Source organism: Colletotrichum siamense (assembly GCF_013390195.1).
Source record: "Colletotrichum siamense strain Cg363 chromosome Unknown KSG_Cg363_contig05, whole genome shotgun sequence".
Lineage (NCBI taxonomy): Eukaryota > Fungi > Ascomycota > Sordariomycetes > Glomerellales > Glomerellaceae > Colletotrichum > Colletotrichum siamense.
Window position 1 is genome coordinate 2038251 of NW_023501018.1, and position 20288 is coordinate 2058538.

The following is a 20288-nucleotide window of genomic DNA, read 5'->3' on the forward strand; positions in this document are numbered from 1 at the left end:
AGCACAATTCTGGCTGTGCCTCCTCGCGAGGGCATTGGGTCGCTGTACGGACGGAGAGATTCTGCGCATCAGTCTGTCTGCCTCTGTTTATCTCGCCGGCCAATAAACGTCACTGGCCCTCCCTTCCGGGTTGGATGACGCTGCGTGTCAGCATCTTGTTCGCATCGCCGCGTCCCGAGACGGCAGCAACATGCCAACCCAGATTCTATCGAACCCTAAACGCCTGGGTGAGCGAGGAAGCTTGTATCGCACATGTCCGACTGGCAGAGACAGCGAGCGGCCGGCCCAAGGTCTGCATCGAGCATCTCAGTCCATAGACACAGACAGTGGTTCTAGACAGAACGTCGTGGCCGAGAGCCCATGGCCACGGCTCCCGAATAGAGTTTCACCAGTCAACAGCAACTGAGTCTCTTGTCTGTGATGCCATCCCAATCCGGCTCGCTGGGTTGGTTGGCTTGGTCAGGGTTCAGACGTTGGAAAGGTTCCAGAGTCAATCGGTGATAGCACCAACGCGCTAGGCCTGCGCAACACGGCACCGCTCTCTGGGGGCGTATTTCGTCCAGTCGATGGCCACAATGGCTCGTGGCCCCGTCCGAGACTTGATCTTGGTGCAACCGGACCCTTGGGAAACGTATGTGCGGCCGAGGGGTCCCGGATTGTGCTGGTGGTGGATATTGGATGCTTCTCTCAGTCTTCACTCTCTGCTGCCACCAAGCGTCGTGAGACACCGAGCTAGTCGCAAGCTCGAAGCTTCACCACACTTTTCATTTGCGCCTCCTTCCATTGTGGCTCACACTCTGGCTTCTAGATAGCCGCATGTTGCTGTTGTTCCAGCCATTTGAGGCGGTCCCTCGTGACCACCTGCTCGTTCGCTCGTCTCAGGCACGAGGCGGACCAGGGCAGCAGCAAAGAGTCGTTGAAAGACGGCTGCTAGGTGGCATCGTGCATTTCGAACAAGATTGCGCCTGGAGAGTAGAATTGCCCATCGTCGTACTAGGCACCATGCTGGACTCTGGAGTGATTGATGAATATTGGAATGAATATCCCGCTAGCCTGCTCGACATTACGGCCGTTGCCGCATGGGCCAGACAGATAGCAGCGGGTGTGTCTCTCAGCGGCGGCCAAGACTTCGCGATGATGGTTCTCGCGTGGTCCCTGGTTCCCGGGGAGTGACACTGTCGAAAGCAGAGTCCTTTTGGTTCGTAATCTCAATCGAATCCAGACGTAACCGCGTCGAGAGGCCGTTTCGTTTGACGAGAACCCGCACGCTACCTTACTGCCCCGAGCATCTCGCGTCATGGGCTAGTGGCCGGGGCCGTCACACACTACAACAGCGTCCGTCGAGACATGAAGCCCAAAGAGGAATGGTGGTGGCTCTCCCCTCCAAGACCCCCGACGCAGCACATGATTGGCTCCTTTACGCTGTGCACCATCCTTGTCGTGGAGATAGTCAAAATCTTTAAAAAGAAATTTGGGAGGCGGTGCAACCCCGGCTTGCGTTCACCAGCCCCGATGAACCCAAAACTTTTTGCCAAGGGCTGCCATCCAGAGAAGAGCATGGGTGACGGCGGTATTCAGTGACTTTGTCGTCCACCAATGTTTCATGCCCGTGGCACGTAGCGGTACCCAGGCTGCGTGACTCCATCCCGCTTTCCTGGGAAACATGGATGCGCCTTACCGACACGAGTTCCTGTCTCCCAGGAACCCTGCGGTCATCAAACATAGCATCATGTCGATAATTGTCATGTACTATAGATGTCTCCATCTGGTGAAAGGCCCCGTCCTAGGTTCTCTCCGCGACGGCATCGTCCATCATGCACGGAATGGTTGCGGCCATGCCACGAACGCTGGCAGCCTCCCAACAAGTCTGCGTCAAAGGCGTGCAGGTTCGCTCCGGCCAGTGCAAGCGTGTCCTCGTCGAAGAGGGTCGACCGACGCGGTGCTCGCCGGGATCCAAGACTGCCATCCGATATGGCGTCCCGGGCTGGCGCCTCTGAGCCGTCCGAGACTATCGCGCGCAGCGCTCCAGGAACATGCCGAGCGGGCCTCATGGTTTCTGTCTTGGCACGCTTACGGGTTGTTCTAGGGCGTTTGCAGGCGTCATCGAATCTTTGCACTCGCGTGTCGGTGCCTCAGACAAAGCAGCTTGCGAAATAAGACTTGAGCCAGAGTCGACAAGAGTGGGCGAATCAAAGCAAAGTCGCCGGAGCCTCAGGCCCGTTGCATGCATTCGTTCTACGGTTCACCGTGTGGCTTGCTGAACTCGCAGTCAGGGTCCTCGTGTGTCTCGTGCGGAGGTGGCCAGAACACACAGGAGCGATGCCGGCGCCGTCGTTGGAGTGTAACCAGCCGGCCGGCGTTGATGAAGAGACATGCAGCAGCGACATATGCCGCTCCTGTGCCGCCCAGCTACCCGTCGAGTACCGCGTGCTGGGAACTTGTTCCAGCGCCGCCGGGCATCTCGAAAATTTGCTGCGAGCGTGTATGTACATGGTCACGTCCCGACAGAGGCGTCCAGGGCGGCCCAGCCCTACAGAGTAAAGCGCCCTGCGGACGACGACTGAACCGGGCTATTGGAGATGATGCCTCGCTGTCGTCCGACGGGGTCGCTTCCGCTTCCTTTTCGTGCTGCTTGGATTCAGGGGCCGAATATGCGTGTCAGAGCGCGGTGAACATTCTGACGCAAGTGAGGACCAGGTGAAATTTGCATCGAATGCAGGGAGAACAACATGTTGGAGGCAGAAGCGGGCGGGAATGGTTCTGGCTCTCTGACTGGGCGACCCGGCACCAGGTATCTGGCGGCCATTTTAGCGTCCGTTACACTGGCTCAGTGTTGGCTGATTGCGGCCTGCCATGCCGACGCCTCGCCAGAATGCTATTGGCTACCGTGAAAGTGCAAATCTGTAGAGAATAGGGGCATTTGTCCTCGGACTGTTCGTCCACTCTGGCCAGGAGGGGACGACAGCCGTGTCCGGAGAGATGGAAATCACGACTGCCGACCGACGGGACCGTATGTTGGTCGATGCTAGCCGGGCCAGCAAGGACTTAGGGGGTAATGACGGCGAATGAGGACGAATGAGAGGCGCAGGTGTGCCTCGCAGAGGGATCTATCGAGACAGGGGTCGGAAGGGTTTGGCAAAGAAAGCCGGTAAGCAATGATATCAATAACTGCGTAGGTAAGCGCGAAGCAGGCAAGTAGAGCATAGACGTGCGATGTGACCCTGCAGGTATCTGAGCCGTCATGTGGGAGATGGGACGAGGCGATGCGATGCGATGGGACGATCTCGATGGGATGAGATGCAATGCGTCTGGACAGTCCGTAGACAACTATCTCAAGCAAAACGTCCGTGGGAGACTCGTTGCGACGGGGTGCATGATTGATGAGAGAAGGCTAGACCGGTCTCTGTGTGGATGGCGATCGCGGTCTCATTGTGATGCTTGCTTGGGATGCTTCGTTTTTCTGGACCATGGTTGCGATGCGCAAAGCAATACTCGGGCGGAGCAGGAGTCGCATCGCGGCCAGCGGTGCAACACTACCTTAGTAGGCTGTCTCGCGGGCGATTGCCAATCCGGCAGCAGGTAAGACGGGAGGGAAGCCAGCAAAAAAAAAAAAAAAAAAAAAGCAGCTACCCGACCAAGGGATTGTGTTCCAATGATACCTACTATGCAGTATGGCAGGTGGGCAGGTGTGGCTGACGGAGGGCAGCAAGACTCGCCAGGGAGAGCGGCGGGCTAGCCTGGCAGCCGGGACGGGCTTGGAAGCATAGGGCTGAGCCTGCCATCGCAGTGCAGCTTGCAGGTTGCAGAGGAGGCAGGTGCAGGGAAGACAGCCAGGGGAATAAACCTACCTAGGTATCCGTATTAGGTATTAGGTGTGCTTTTGTTTTGTACAGAGTATTCTTACCAAAAGGTGGTACTTACCGCCCAATTGTAGCTGCCTGCCTGCTTGCTTGCTTGGGCAAGGCACGTATCAACTGGATAGGCTGCCTCATTGGCCTACCGACCGCAACTCCCCTGCAATGAGAGAGTCGTGAAAGGGATGGATGCAACCTCGCCAGAAGGTGCAGTCCTTTTGGCCCTTGCCTTTCACGCCTCATTCTCCTCCTCCCCGCCGGGGTAAGGAAGGTACTCGTAGGCGTGCGCATGTTTGCTGGGAGAGACTGCAGCGGCGCGAGGTTCCGCTGCGGAAATGGGAGATCCTCCATCATCCCTCCGGCCCTGCCCTGTTCTGTCCTGTTCGTTTGGCACAGGGTTGACCACCCAAGCAAGATCGGAGGGGAGAGCAAGAACGGGAAGAGACGGCCACATGATGCAGCATGCAGGAGACATGGGCGCTGCACACACATCCTACCTATGCAGTAAGGTAGGTACACACACACACACACACACACAACCCATCATCCGAATGCTTGGGACAGGACGGGCGGGACGACGACAGGCAGGGACGGCTGCGCGGTGTGTGGGTGGGTAGGTGCAGTCACTGGTCACTGGTCACTGGTCACTGCCTGCCAATGGCAGCCCACCTTGCCGGGTTTTCAGCACGGACCATGTAACTTCCTAATTCGGCAAGCTGTGCGATAGCCTCACCCTCGAGTCTTTCCTCTGTTGTCGATTTCTTCTTCAGTCTCGACTTGACCGGTGTGGTCGTGTCTCGTCATATCCCGTCACCAATAAGTGCAATCTGGGTTCACGGCCAAGGCGCAAGGTTTGGCAGCACGTTGGGCACCCAAAAATCGAGCAGGGACCAGTCTGGGGGGCTTCCATTTTCTCTCCGAACTGTCTCGGATCATACAGAGCCCTCTGCTCTGCTTCTGCCGTGGCGCTTGGCTTGCACTTGGTATAGCGTCTTGTCTTGGTAGTCGGGCTTTGTGCGAGGTACCCAACCTTACCTTACAGAACCTCACAGACCAGAAAGCAACGCCCTTCGCATACCTACCAGACGGCTTCCAACCCCCATGCCATGCTGCCCGGGCCCGATCCTTTCTCAACTCGCCATGCTGTTGCGAGGACCCTTCATGTCTATCCAAAACGGACTCTCGCAAACCCACTCGCTTGCCCGACATTGGCATCGTCATTGTTACTTTTGCCGCACTTTCCTAGCCTACTTTCCCCCTTCCATTGGCATCTCCGCCAGGGGTTGTGCCACAGAAAAGCGCGGCAACGGACCGGCTTTGGCACCAAGAGGCGTAGCAAGGCCAAGCGGTGATTCCTGCTCGCTGATTGGCCGTGAAACGGAAGTCTCTTATTGGCCGGTAGGCGACCGTCCATACCTACGTGCTGCGTAGACCGTAGTCGTGGATTGTCAAGGGTGCCAAGATCGGGCTCGCCGAACGGAATAGCGGCAGGTGGAGACTCATCGTGGATAGCGTACCTAACCTAACGGATACAATTTTCAGTTGAGGCCTCTGAGAAGTGCGCCGAGGCGAGGAAAACGTCTTGTGGAGATGCTGGCCGCCGCTGCTCGACTGCCGCCATACTTTGTGCGGAACAGCGTAGGCGTGAGAGGAGGGGCTAGAGGAGAGTAGCCCGAGTAGCCTCAGCCTACGCTCGCCGACGTGCAGCACCGGTTTCCTCATATGCCGCGGAATGAAGACACGCATGGGCCAAGACGCCGTCATTCCCCTCACTCCGTCCAACTGAACGGACTGACCAAAAGTGGAACTCCGCGAAACAGCCGGAGATCACCATGCTGACTGACTTCTCGAATGTCAAAAACGCTGCTGGAACGCACGTTTAAGGTGAGACCCGGGCCACTGCCTATGGTCGGAGGCGGGGGCAACAATCTCACACAAACACAATAATCGCCGTTGGTTTAGGACTGTATCACCCAGGTACGCAGTCAGCATGGGAATGACTTGCCCACGGGGTGTGCTGCGTGAAAGAAGACGGGATGCCTCACAAACAAAACAATTGATGGACTGACCGCATACCGCTTCGTTCCCCAGGCATATCGTGAGGCGCCATCCCTGCGAGGTGCCTCCGCCTGACGATTCTGCAAACCCAGAGCAGTAAGACGGGCTGCTATTGCTTTTCTGTATCGAATAAACAAGATCCAACTTTGGCTAGCAGGGCTCAACACACTGGCCCTGGTGCTGGTGCTGGTGGTGTTTTCCCGCCTCTGACCGAGCCGGGGTGACGCTTGATGGACGGCAGGGTTTGGGGAAGCGAATCGAGCGGTGGCGGACCCGTTTCTCTGGATTCCGCAGATCTCACATGGCAGGACCCTGCCTCGCGGATTGGAGCAAAGGCGCTTGTTCCAAAGAAGAAGTGGTAAACGAGAATTCCCAAGAGCCAGGCCGAAAGGAGCCTAGGTCGGGCTGTCTTGGTGGACGGGGAAGTTGGGAAAGGGAGCGGGCAAGGCGGGGCGGAAGGAACACTTGTGATTGGTGGCCGCGACAGATGCACCTGTGCCGCCGCACCGCCCAGGGAACGGGGATGGGGACGGGGAAGGAAACCACCTCACACAACCACACATGCTGCACATGACTTGTCTGCTCATGGATGCTGTCGATGCTCAGTGCTCGCTTGCACCTCGTCAGTCGCGATTCCCAGTCGAGAGGCCACTCCGGTCTCCATGGCTCGTTGCGACGTCGGCCAAGTCTAGGCCAGTCTGCCTGGCCAGTCCAGTGTCTGTTCACTTCTGATGGCCAGCAGCCAGCATCACGGCCCAGGTGTATCTGTACTTCCTGTCTACGATTGCGGGCATGGGCTGCCAGGGTTGGTCAACGGTTTTGCCCGTGCCGCAATGGCTTGTGACGGACCGGCGGCATCTACGCAAGCTGCCAGCCAAAGCAAGCGGGACATGGCGCGCAGCAACCAGACTCCTGGGACGACGGTTTGGCTGTGCTGTGAGTGGCGCCCCTTTGAGCGATGCGGCGGGCTCGCGCCAGTCGAGGGCCGTCTCTCGCATCGCGGTGCTAGAGGAGAGACGGGCTGCTTCTGCACGCATTTGGGGGCCAACGCCGGGACGCAGGACGAACACAGACGAAGGCGTCCGCCCCAAAGCTTCGCCGATGGCGCCCTGGGGTTTCGGGCTGTCTGCGTTTGGGCAAGCCAGGAGACCCTGAGATTTCTACGCAGCAAGTCTGACTTTGGGGCTAGATCGTTTGGACGCCAAGCACGTCGTCCGCCGACTAGCTCCAGGACCGAGGGTTTCTCGTGGCTTGAGGTCGAGATACGTATCTACCTTAGGTAAGGAAGCCTGTCCCATGCTGTCTCCACTGAGAGCACTGAGATGAAAGACCAGGGGGGGTGGACGCCGCGACAGGTGGAAGTGGGGGGGAAGATGAGCGCGCCAGGCGATATTGAGAGGAGACGCCTCCCGTCATTGGACGGGGGATGTTCATGGTCCATGGACATTGGAGGCAGCAGCAAAAAGGAAAAAAAAAACAATGAAAGGGACGACCCCACACGCGTCAAATCAAGGTTTCTATCTTTAACCCCAAACGAGATAAACTCCGAACACACGCATGACAAGCGTGGGCAGATTAGTGGGCCACAAGGCACTCATTCCAGACACAGTTTGGACTGCTTCACTGCCCGTGCCTTGGGTTGTTCGGACCCCTCTAGAACCCTCGCTACCTACAGGGTAACCGCTAGCAAAACCTTGGACATGCCCGTTCTTCGACAGTGGGAACCTACCCAGGTGTCCGTAGGTGCAGGCTGAGGTTGAGGTGCCTTCACGTCTCATTCCCTGCACAAAGGCACGCAAGAAGCCAGCCGGCCATCATCTCTCTTGCGGGTAGGCTAAACGAGAGTCAAAAAGGGTAACGGAAAGGAACGAAACGAAGCGCCATTGGCCGGCCAAGGAGAGATCCATCTGCAGAGTACTTCTGCAACAGTGGGCTTCGATGACACTGAACGCCGGCCAGTGGCTAGGTTTCATTTGCCTTTTTTTTTTCTTTCCCCCTCCATCTACAAATACGCTATGGTGTGTGTGATATGTGTGTGTGTGTGTGTGTGGCATGACGTGCGCCGTTCGTCTCATTCATTGCCCACCATTATGTGCCTCCAGATTCAACACCACCGCGCAACGGGAGAACATAACACTCAACGCTGTTTTCGGAGGCCCGGTGATAGGTAGGCAAGGGGGAGAAAGAGATGGAGAATCCAATGGCCTCTGGGTTCTCGCAGCTACGACCCGTTTGCACGCTGAGATGTGCCGTCCGTCCGCGCCCTCTACCCTTCGTGATAGGCCGACGCTGGAGATTTGTCTCGCCGCGGCCGCTATTGCAGCATGCACGCTTTCCCAACTAGGCTTGGCGTATTTGCAAGTTGCGAGCTGACGGCAGGGATATACCCCTGTCCCGTTGCCCCTGTACCGTGGAAACTCTGTAGATCAGATACGACATCAGAGGAGAGGTTTGGGTTGAATAATGATCGACATATCAGACAGATGCCCTTTTTTTTTTTTCTTCTCTCCCCCTCTCTCAGCGCGGACGGCATGATGTGATACCAAAGCATCCGCATTTCGCAGGCAGAACCAATACATCATGATCGACTGCGCTCGACAGGTTATCCGGAATTTCCTGTCTCCCTGCGCTCGCAGCGGTGAGCCTCGAGAGGACGGCCAGACCGGCTTGACCACGTCGCCGTTACATCGACCATTCAGTAGCCTGGTCACTGATGTTGAGCTTCACCTGAGGCCGGGCTTGGCCGGCTTCTCAGACCGATTGAGATGACATTTGGTGCCATGGCTTCACTCCAGTTGTTGAGGGGCTCATCTCGCATGGCCTCCTGTCCTGGGCCGACTTGTTGAATTGCACGCCCCAGCTGTTGCGTTCATCACCACCACCACCATAACTCTAGTCGCAGATTGGTGTGGGGGGTTTGACATCGTATCCTCGGCCGCCATCGCGGTGCAGAAAGGCGCCGTGAAACCGCACCACCGGGATGGGTACGGAGCGGGAGCAATCTGATCATCTGCGCGGACTCTGCTACAGGCTACTACCTCTCGACGATGCCTCGCAGCATCGGCATTCTGCTTCCTCGCACAACCGCACTTGAGTGCACAGCACCTTGAACACAGTGATAAGACGACATTTTACCCTCTGGGATGCTGGTAGTCGCGCAACAGGTACTCCTGGATTTGCTACTCTTCCTGTGTACAAAATTTGATGCTCGTCGATCAGCCCGAACCAATGCAGGCGGCGTTGCTCTAAGGTCTGCTAGCAAATAAGCTGGACTTGCCCGCCTTCGATCCTACCCGCGTCTTCCAACGGTCGCTGATATCGAGGCTGCTACAAACTGCCTTGGATGTATCCTCTGCATAGAGGCGCAGGTCATTTGGCTGGCCCGGTGGCAGGTGCTTTCTTCAAGTCAATCACCTAACCAACCAGGTCGCATATGCGACAGTTGCATCCACAGCCTTCTCCACGTAGTGCTCGGAGGGGCTGAGGGACAAATGGGTGTCTTTCAGTACGACTTCTGGTCCTGGAGCACGACGGCTGCCCAGACCGCGCAAGCGCTGTAGCCGCCGTGATGGTCAGACGGCGTGGAAGCCCTCTGAATTCCCAGAAAACTCCGCCGCGGGCAATATCTCACCGAAAGTTTGAGACGACCCTGCAGCCTCGCGGCATAACTGTGCTGCCGGCTCAAGTCTTTCCGCGACCCTTAGCAAAAAGAGCATCACTTGACGTTGCTGCAAGGGCTAGAAGCAGAATGTGGCAAAAAGTCGCCAGTAAGCTCTGCAGGCTCGTCACGAGACCGCGGCGCGGAAGATGCCATCTTGAGCCAGTTTGGATGTCCCCATGTGCGGTTCTTTGTGGGGGGTCGGTCTCTTCTCTCGAGGGCCGCGGCGGGGCTCTTACGCCTGGTGATGCTTCGGCAACATCACGCACCATCGTCAGCTCACGACACTTGTCGTGGTCTGGGGCTGGGAGTTGGTAGCGGGAGGCGTAGGCCAATCTACCGCCGTTCGCGAAGAAAGGGTTCACCAGATCTCGAGGGGCGCGGGCGGGCGGGCGTTCAGAACAATGCGAGATCCCAGCGTTGTAAGCTACTGGCTGCCATACCAAAATGCTGGGACGAGAATCCAGACCGGCGGGACTGGTCATCCCAGCAAAAAGGCGGCGCGGCCCTGCGGCCAGTAGCTTGTGTTCAGTCCAACGCACCCTCTCCGTGTCCAATGGCCCTGCAGCCATGCCGTTCGAGGGCCTAGACTCTGAAAGATGCGGTGCTCGTCCAGCTAGGGCGTGTGCGTTGTGCGTTGTGTATGAATGCTGATGTTGGCTTCTATGCCTGTGCGAGGCGTAAGGCGCCCGGGGCGAGGCCACGGTCCAAGAGCGCGGTGGTGTTTTGGGTAAGGCGAGAGTGAAGGTGCCAAGAGGAGACGACTGGCTCCCTAGCTCGTTATGCCCCATTGAGGAGGAAGAGAACAAGAAAGAAAGGCAGGCGGGTAAACAAGGTTACAAGTTACAAACGGGTCTCATAGACAAGCTCATTGACCCGCGCAGCGGGTTTCGAGCGACGCCACGCCGCCGCCCCGACGACGGCTCGAGCTGGACGAATGCCACACCAGACGGCTTCAAGTTGCCCAAAGGGCTCTAGATGGACCCCAGAACCACGTGTGGCGAGAGTGCACAGGGGTCGAAGGCGCGGCGGGGGAGGTTGAGTTGAGCAAAGGTCGGGCTAGCTCTGCGATGTGGCCCTGCGATATCGCCAGGTCGGAGATGGTGCCCGGTGCCGACAGCCCAGGCTTGCCAGATTCCGACGGATGCCAGATGAGGCAGAAGAATACCACTTACCGAGGCAAGGAAGGCACTGGACTGGGGACAGGGTCGCGAGCGAGCGTAGAGCGGCCAGTCGGCTGCGACGGGATGCCGTTGCTGGAGCAGAGGTCAGCGAAGACGGCGAAGGCGAGGGCCGTTGTGGTGATCGCCACGAGTTGGAATCAATAGTTTCTTCCTCTGCATCCACCACCGAAGACAAAGACGGATCGCAGTGCGGGACGGACGGCCAGGCAGCGCTGTCCTGCTCTGTCCTGCGGGCACGGAGGGGGGAGACAGCAGCACACGGCGACGATCCGGGGGCGTCGAGAAGGAACGGACCCTTGTTTGCTGGACCCGACCTACGCTGCTCGACATCGCCCAGCCCAATGACAGGCATCAGCAAATCGCGGCTGCCGTCGGGCTGGGCTGGCTTTTGGTTCGTGTCGTCGTCGTTCGTTCTCCAAGACCGCTGACGAGTGATCACTGAACTTGTCACTGAACTTCCATTGGCTCTTGGGGGGAGAGAGAGCACTGAGTGAGTGCATGGCACAGGGGTGCTGTCCCGGACGACAAGCCTTCCGAGATTAATTGCTGCGAGATGGTCGCCGACCACCTCCCCGAAGCAACCCCTCCCGTGGCGCCACCAGCCCCCGTTTCCATTTTCTGTATTCGTACGAGTGCCTTTGCAGACGGGACTGATGAACAACCCTCTTCCCTGCTCCCTGCCCGCCGGGAAGATCAGCACGCCAACGCTGTCAATTGTTTCTTCTCGCAACCTACCTATGCCGAGCTTTGATAGGAGCCTGGGGCGCGGGCTGGTCTTCCGCTCCCTCACTTCTTCTCTCTCCACCACCACCCTGACGGTAGCCAAGCAGAACGACGTCTGCCAGACGCGCTGCAGGGGCATCTTTGCAGCTAGTGATGTGCCGTTACATCGAGCCCATGCCTCTTTGTGCCTTCGCGAGCGCCCTCGCATTGTTAATCGCACTCCGTGACATTGGCCGATCGTGGTGATGCCTTCAGCTGTGGTGTTCTGCCTCCGTCATGGATTGTCGACAGTCCAACAGGGCTCCTACCGACCGCGTCCCCGCTACTCGGTCAGGCTGCCGCTGCGACGCTGCTCTCCACGGCCGAACCCATTTGGTGGCTCAGAAACCCGGCGCCAATCTCGACAGGGGCGCACTGCATGGACCGTGGCAGGCCTGTCCTGTCTTCCCCATGTTCGTCCTATCGCTCGTTACGGGTGCGCCTACGGAGACAACTTCGATACAAGTCCCATATGCAGCTGCCTACGGCCGTACCAAACTACGTATATGCGCGCCGGCAACTACCACCCATGCTTGCCGCTTCTTGCTGAATCGTACCACGGTCTATCGTCACGGGAGCACAATATCACATATGACACAGACCCTGAGGTGCCAGTGGTGGTGGACCAGATAACCTGGCCTGGACCACCTCCTCCCCCCTCCATGCCAATCGTCTCTGTCCTCGCTTATTGCGGAACTAGCTTCCGCCGCGGAAAGCTGTTTGGCGTCTTGAGCCTCATGAGCCTATGTGCGGGACATGCAGTGTGTGATCCTTTGACAGGGCTTCCATGGGGTGAGTTGCTGGCAAGGCGGACTGCTCTGGCCAAATGGAGCAGTCGTTTCGACGTCCGGCCTCGCCAAAGACCGTCCAGCGTCAAATCGTTGCAACCTCACTGCGCCATCCCCAGCCGCCTGGCACATCCTCGCCAAGTTGCTTCATACCCGAGGCTTCGCAGATCTCAATGACGATGCCTCTCACAGCCCTCACCTCGTCCGCCGTCGCCCCGTTGTTGAGAGCGCCTCGCAAATGGCCCTTGAGCTGTGGGTTGACCTGTCGTTGTCAGGATGGTCCTAAACCCAGCGGCATCTGACTTACATCCTGGGGGATGAGCCCGGCAATGAGCACGTATGACGTTTCCACGGGGGACAGCACGTTGGTGTTGCTCAGAATATATCCATACATTAGCCGTGCCGTCAGGCCCAGGTCCTCCGTACCGGACCTGTCCAGCTGGCTCAGGATCCGTCTAGAAATCTTCCCGTAAATGTTGTTCCAGAATTGCTGCCCACGCTCGATGATCTTTGACGCGGGTGTAGCGTGGACATCTCGATGCCGCGCCGTGGGCGATACGGCGTTGGAGTCACCGTCGCATGGCTCATCTAGGAGGTGATCCGGTGTCACCTTCTTCAATTCCATGAGCGAGTTTATTGCCTGACCAGCGTCAGCGAGTGCCCCCCTTCAACCTCTTTCTCAGGGATACCTTGGGTAGACCTCCAACGGCAGATGCTTTTACGAGGGCCTCTCTCAACTTTCTCGACATCATGAGCTGCTCGTCTGCTCCGGGTATATCATCACCAGGCCCGACACCGTGTCCCATGACATGCTTGTAGACTTTGGGGATCTCGTCGGGACGATTGAGAACCATCAGGGTCGTTGCTGCGATGAAGTACCAGGAGTGCCTGGGGATGTGCGGCCGGCATCTTATAGAAGCCATCAGTGCTGGGGTAACAACAGGAGCAAATCCGGATGTCATGGTGGTGGTCATGATAAACATTCAAATGCAAGCCATGAACCCAGGACCATCTTCAGCCGTCAATCACGCTCATGAGTAGGAAGCCCGGAAGAAAACGAAAGACCCGGTTCTATGATCCGTGATGCCTCACCTTAGTGCCGGGATCGGGGACGGTGATGTCGGGGTGCGGCAGACGACTGGCCGATGTCCGGTGTTCATTGGATGGGGGTCCGGCCCGGACGGATCCATTGCCCGGGCCTTCCATCGGAATCGGCCTAAACTAGTTCCGAGCCTGCTGGCGAACCATCACGTGCTCAGCCTAGCACCTGCCGGGGTGTCCTGCGTCACTGCTCAGGTAATCCACAGCGGTTGAATGGATGGATGCTTGTCACTAACGTGGCATCTACTACGAGCTCCGACGCACCACGCCAACAGCGCAAACGGGACTCTCTCTGGCTTGCATCAACACCATGGGCACTTGAGGGCCGCCCTCATTTCGACATACAAATCCCGTGCTTTTAGCCCATCGAACGCGAAGATGAGGCTCGCGTGGTACGCAGGGGTAAGTCCCTCGTGCCGCTGGAGAGCTGTCGAGCTTCGTTCGCATAGCTCCAGCCTCCAACTTCGCCTCTCGGACGACCAACGTGCTGACCCTCGATAGGTATCCACGGCCCTGGCGGCCACGGTCGTCGTCTCGGCCTTCCACCAACGAGCGAACTTTTACTCGGCCATGGTTTACCTCGCGCAGAGTAACTTTTGCTTGCTGGTTCGTCGTCCCGTGCAATCGCGAAGAAGCTCCGCTGACGTGTCCAGGTCCTGGTCAACTTCATCTACCTTATTTACGGCACCATGATTTACGGCCTGCAGCGACTGCTGTACGGTCCGCTGCGACAAGTCGAGGTTGAGCAGCTTTCAGAAAGGGCGTGGTTCGCGATCACGGAAACATGCCTGGCGATGACAATCTTTCGCGAGGAGATTGGAGCATGGTTCCTCGTCATGTTCACCGCACTGGTGACAGGCAAGGTCTGGGGCTGGATTGGCGACGGACGTGTCGAGGTCCTCGAGCAGCAACCGCCCACGAACCCCGGCCTCTTCCACACCCGACTCAGCATCTCGCTTCTCCTGAGCTTAGTCTACGACATATGGCTTCTCCGATACACCGTCAACACGGTCATCCAACAAGCGCGACCCAACATGATGGTCATGTTCCTCTTCGAATTCGCCGTCTTGGCGACGTGCTCGGCACGAACCGGAATCCGCTACATGGTGTCGGTGATGGAACAGAATATTATCAAGACGCAGACTAGACAGCGTCTGGAGGAGCGCCGAAGACAGGTCCGCGAGGAGCGCGAGGAGCTGCTTCGCCAGCGAGAGCATGAGAACGGCGCAGGCGACGACACGGATCTCCCTCGCGAGGAGGACGTTGACGAGATGGACATTGAGGTTCCGGGGTGGGAGGCCAAAGGCCAGTGGATTCTGATACTGGATCTGTTTGCTGGTAAGCCGGACGACTCCCGCTTCGCCGACATTACGCTAACCCTCTAGACTGCGTCAAACTCGCCATTTACCTGGTGTTCTTTGGAATCCTCCTGACCTTTTACGGCCTTCCGATCCACATCATGCGTGACCTCTTCATGACCGCTCGCTCCGTCATCAAGAGGGGCTCTGCTCTGTGGCGCTACCGCAAGGCCGTCGAAGACATGAACAAGTATCCCGATGCCACGCAGGAAGAGCTGTCGCGGGAGGACACGTGCATCATCTGCCGTGAGGAGATGCGCCCCTGGGATCCCAGCGCTGGAGCGGTCGAACGGGTGCGCCCCAAGAAGCTCCCGTGCGGACACATTCTTCATTTCGGGTGTCTCAAGAGCTGGCTGGAACGTCAACAAGTCTGCCCTACCTGCAGGAGCCCCGTCGTCGTCAACAACAATGCTGCTGCACCACAGAACCGCGAGGCGGTTCTCGCCAGAATCGGGCTGGGCGGACTCGGAGCTGCGCCTGCGGCCCCTGCCGGTCAGCAACCACCCGCGGACAACGCGCCAGCCGCCCCGGGCGGACAGCCTGCGCAGCAAGCCCCGAGAAACGGTGCCGCCCGGGTGTTCCAGCTCGGTCCGCTCCGCCTCGGGTTCGCTCAGGGCGAGAACATGCAGCAGCTGGCCCAGCAGATGGGCGTCCCGCCAGAGGCTATCCCGACGCCCCTCGGCCAAGGAGCCCCAGCCGGCCCCTTCACCCCAGCCGCGCAGACGCCGGGAGCTAACAACATGTCGGCAATACGCGGGCAGATTCAGCACCTCGAGCAAATGATCCAACGTGAGGTCCAGTCTCTTCAGCACATGCACCAAGAGCTACAGACGCTCCAGCTTCTCACGGCGGAGCTGGGCCGCATCCGCCAGCTCCAGCAGCAGCAGGAACAGGCGCAAAACATGCTGCCCAACACTGGCACGGCTCCCGTCGTCAACATCGGAGCGACTCAACTGCCGCTCCCGACGATGCCAATGACGCAGGTCCCGATCCATCCAACACTACGGGTGAACGGGCCTGTCGTGACGAGACACGGGGCTCCCAACCACTCCAACGCGATACCCGCTGGCAGCGCCGAGCTCCCGGAGGGCGTCGTCATCCCTCCCGGATGGTCTCTTCTGCCTCTCCAGCGACTTGACGGCACGGCCGCATCGTATGCCCCTCAGCCGTTCCCCGAGTCGGCACCCTCTGCATCAGGCGAGACGAGCACTTCGGAAGCCCCTGCATCCACACAACAATCAACCACCACAGCGCAAGCTCCGGAGACGAGCAGCCCGGCTGCACAGACTGTCGCCACCTTCCCCGAGCCACGGCAAGAAAGTGTGCCCGGCTCCAGCGCGTCTACGGGCCGGTCAGAGCCGCCCCCCGTCATCGCTCCGAACCCGGTGCTCCCGAACTGGGGCGGCGCCAACCAACTGTTTGGCAACGGCCGCGGGCTGTCGGGCCTGGGCAATCCGGCGCCATCCGAGTCTTCGGCCGACGAAAGGCGAGATGAGCCCGCCAGCAGGAGCTCGGAGACGGCCGCGGCAAGGGAGGAGAGTGCGGAGGACGGGCACAAGGGCAAGGGCAAAGCTGTCACGGTCGAGGAGGCCGAGGACGATGAGTAAACGATGCGGGACAGTAGGCATAGTCAGCGGCGTTCGGGCGGATCTGGCCTTGGTGTAAAAATCATACCACTTTTGTAGGAATACTAGCGCATGTTTAATGCAAAACAACAAGAATGACCAACTATTGACCCAAAGATGTGGTAGGTACGTGGTCCATTAGACATGACTGCTACGCGCGCCGCTGTGGTTGGACATGATGGAATATGTACCCGTCGCTACTCCTGCGCCCAATCCCCCCAGTCGTCTCAACACTATACTCGTCGCTAAACATGCCAGTTGCTATAGTACAGCACAGCCCAGCCAGCAGCTCTTCGCCTGCGCACCACCGCTCAACGCTTCACGCAAGATCAATGCTGCTCGATTAGACATTAGACGGGATAGCTCGCGGTTCATCACCCACCAGCTCATGTGTCGAGCACGTCGCGCTCCTGTTCCGTGGGCAGTGCGGGCGTCTCCCTCAACGGCACGTCTTCGCCCTTCTCCCAGGCGGCGCCCGGGCCCTGATAAGACGGTTCCGGAATGGCAGACGACGACGACACGGTGCCGGGGGTCCGGGCTGCTGTCGAGTGATCCGTCTCACCACCAATATTGCGCACAATGCTCGAGGCAACGCCGCCTTTTACCGGCTGCGGGCTGAGCACCACCCCTCCAGATGACTGCGCAACATAAGTAGGTGAAAAAATACCCTCAGAGCCGAACGGCAAGGGGCGTGTTGGGATCTCGCGACTCACACCCTCGGGACCTCCTTCACCACCAAGCTTCTTCAGCAAAGCCTCAGACTGCTGCTTAGCCAGTTTCTGGAGCTGAACTGCTGGGTCCTTTTGTATCCGCGGCACGTTAGTCACATCACAAAGACAGTCTGCGGGGGTCCACCGGATTCCATGTACACATACCCAGTCAGACTGCGGCGGCACGCCATGGGCGGCCGGCAGCTCCTCCTCGTCGTCACCTTCGCTGGCACCAGGGCCGCCACCGCCCCAGAACTTTGGCCGGCGAATCGGCGCGGGAGTGACTGGAAGACTTGGTCGGTCGACTACGCTGGGGAAGTCGGTGAGCTTGAGCCCGTGCTCCTTTGCCACCTTCGCAACAGGTGTGCCGCCCAGCGACCCTTGGCTCCTCCCACGACGATGCTTCTGAAGACCCTCGACGTAGCGCTCGATCTCGGGCACTTCGTCCCAGGCATTGGTACGTGTGAAGGCGTTCCAAGGATCCGACGTGGCAACTCTGATGGTCGGGGTGGCTGGGGTGCTGGGCTCGCTCTTTTGGCCAGTCGTCGATGATCCTATAAGAGACGGCTCAGCAAGAGCCTGGAATGCGGATGACTCCGTTTTCTCACCAGTTGGTGTGCTCGAGGGCTCCTCGGCCGATGGCGATGCCAGTTCCCCGGTAAAGATGCGGGTCGGTTTGGGCTGGTTCACCTCCCAGGGGAAGATGGGTCGCGGCTTCTGCGTCGGCGGCGCAGGCTTCTCCTTGGGGACCTCGTACCACATGTTGCGCGGCGGGCTCGGGTATCGTTCGGGGGGCACAAACGGAGCGGTATCCTGAGACATTTCATACACCTGCGACGGGAAGTTGAGAGCCTCCGGCCTCGAGTCTGCGGGGGGCGGTTGTCTAGGCCGCTTAGTCCAAGGTCTGGCACAGATGGGCAGTGAGAAACATACCTCTGAGCATCCCATGCTGGCACGGGGGGGTGGCTTGGCTCTCGCGGCGGCTCCGCAGGTGGCGGTGATGGACCTCGCTCCTGGTGCGCTGGAACCTGCTCTGGTCAAGTCTCAGCTTGCGGTCTGGGAGAAACATGAAAAGACTCGCTGGAAGGGGGTAACGAGGGGCCAGCCTGATACGCAATCTCAGACCGAGGTCCTCGACCAGGGTCACGGGGCAGCGATCCGTGATACTGGTGCGGATGGGAGGGGCCATGGTCACGGGCATCCTGTGGGGGAAGGCAGCGCGACGCGACAATGCTCACCCGTTGATGCTACATGAGCAACTTGCGGCTGGAATTCTCCCTTGGTGAAGTATTGTACAATTTCCGGGACGTTGTCATGCTGTGGAGGGGCAGCAGCTTTCGTCTCCTGAATTTGACCTCCGTCAGCATCTGATCTGGACAAGTGGTTTGTGGGACACACCGTGGCTCTGTAGTGGCGATCATAGACGGCCCACCACCTGCCGACCATGTCCTCGAAAGGCGAGTCGGTCTGGCTCGGTTGGCGGCCCTTGAACCAGGGCTTGTCGGGACCAATGAAGTGGACCATGTTGATGCTCGACTGGAAGTGGCGGTAGGCGGGGACGTATTGGTAGTGCGCCGAAGGAGTGACGTTGTAGGTGAAGCTGATGCGGTTGTACGTGTTCTTGAAGTGCATGTTCAACAAACCCTGGTCGGCGCCGTCGAACGAGATTCCTCGCTCGGCCATGGCCATGAGCGCATAGTAGTCGCCCATGTTGGGGCTGAGCACCATGACACCTGTGTTGAAGAGGTCCGGCCAACCAATGTCGGGCGCCGCAGAAAAGGGCGCGGCGATGTCGAACAGCTCGTCGGGAGCCCGGTACGCAACGACATCGGCGTCAATGTAGACAATCTTGGAGAATTGGGTCTGTCTCCACAGGTTGACTTTGGTAAAGGCGGAGTGCAGGTCGGGGCGGTTCATGAGGTAGAGGTTGGCGGGTCGGTCGTTTCGTATTCTCGGCACAGGGATGACATGGTCGTAGACGGCCTGGAAGCCAGCTGGTGATTAGCACGAAGCTCGGGGAAGCTCAGAGTGTGGCGGGAGTGGAGATATTCGCACGGGAGCTCAGCTCACCTTGAGTTCGGTGATGACCTCAGCGGAGACGGTATCGAGCGTGACCAAGACGGCGAGCTGTCTCGAGGTGCCGGCATCGCGCAAAGAATGAGCAAGAACTAGTGCGCCTAGCACCAAAAGTGTGAGCAACGACACAGGAAGCGGATTGAGCGGGCTGGGCGTACCTGGAAGGTATGTGTCGTTCAACAGGAGCTATGGAAGGCTGGCGATTAGCTGTTTGTTTACTTTTTTGGGGTTTTTGCATCGACGGTTGAGCCCCACGAACCGTTGCATAGACCTGATCGCCTCCGCGAAGGGCCGCCATTGTGAAGACGAGGCGTTCCGAGACAGACGCGAAGCCAAACGGACACACAAAAAAAAGAGCGAGACAAAGACAGGTGCGGGCGTCAGCGAAAGGCCATGGACAATATAACACAAGTGCTCCGTCAGAATTGGTGGTGTAGCACGGCAAAAGTTGAAGTTGGGCCACTGATGGGAGCGTGTGGCGGGGATAGGTGCCGTGCGCTCTGGGTCCAGGTCAAGGTCCAGGTCCAGGTCCAGGTCGAGTCCACTTGCGGTGCGGAGAGAAGAGGAGGCGTGGAGTATTCGTAGGTGGGAGCAGAGCTCCGAGGTGGGCACAAGACGCAAGGAAGCCGGGGGTACCTTGCTGTGCTCGTGTTCAGTTGGTGATGCCCCAAGGATCCTTGGAGGCTGCACGAGGACGGGGAGAGGAAGGGAGGGGAAGGAGGAGACGAAGAAGCAGGAAATCCAGAGATTATGAGTAGGGGCGAGGAATTTGTTGACGTCCGTTGCAAGCGAGCATGCGTGCAGGCGGGACGGGAACTGGTCGGTTGATATGTCTGTGGCCCGTAATTATATATCGTTAGCGAAGAGTACGTGTTAGTCGCGATACGATGCGAGTTTTTTTTTCCCCTCTCCCGCGAGAAGCTTCAGATATCATCGCACAGCAAAAAAAAAAAAAAAAAAAAAAAGTGTGTAGCGTGAGAAAAGGACGTACCTCGGGTGGACGTCGCAGAGAAGAGACTACCAATGGCAAGGAGTCTCGGGCAGGTCTACTTCTTTGGTCGACGAATAATAGTCGTGATACAATAAAAAAAAACCGAACATGTATCGCCAGCAA

The 20288-nt window shown here is 58.5% G+C and overlaps 3 protein-coding genes across 3 annotated transcripts; 1 reads left to right on the forward strand and 2 right to left on the reverse strand.

The window, feature by feature from the left end:
- Positions 1-12389: 12389 nt before the first annotated feature.
- On the reverse strand, positions 12390-13266 carry CGCS363_v008141 (Uncharacterized protein; the record flags this gene model as incomplete). The annotated part of the gene is made up of 3 exons (XM_036639990.1): positions 12390-12566; positions 12612-12944; positions 12994-13266. The coding sequence occupies 3 exons, from the start codon at positions 13264-13266 to the stop codon at positions 12390-12392; spliced, it is 783 nt and encodes a 260-aa protein (XP_036493916.1).
- Positions 13267-13783: 517 nt separating this feature from the next.
- HRD1 (ERAD-associated E3 ubiquitin-protein ligase HRD1) lies at positions 13784-16370 on the forward strand (the record flags this gene model as incomplete). Its single annotated transcript, XM_036639991.1, has 4 exons — positions 13784-13807; positions 13907-14011; positions 14059-14743; positions 14791-16370. 4 exons carry the CDS (start codon positions 13784-13786, stop codon positions 16368-16370), a joined length of 2394 nt encoding a protein of 797 aa, XP_036493915.1.
- Positions 16371-16774: 404 nt separating this feature from the next.
- gyg-1 (Glycogenin-1) lies at positions 16775-19472 on the reverse strand (the record flags this gene model as incomplete). Its single annotated transcript, XM_036639992.1, has 9 exons — positions 16775-17026; positions 17102-17188; positions 17264-17981; positions 18032-18131; positions 18337-18442; positions 18497-19081; positions 19169-19275; positions 19333-19360; positions 19434-19472. The coding sequence occupies 9 exons, from the start codon at positions 19470-19472 to the stop codon at positions 16775-16777; spliced, it is 2022 nt and encodes a 673-aa protein (XP_036493914.1).
- Between the last annotated feature and the right edge of the window lie 816 nt (positions 19473-20288).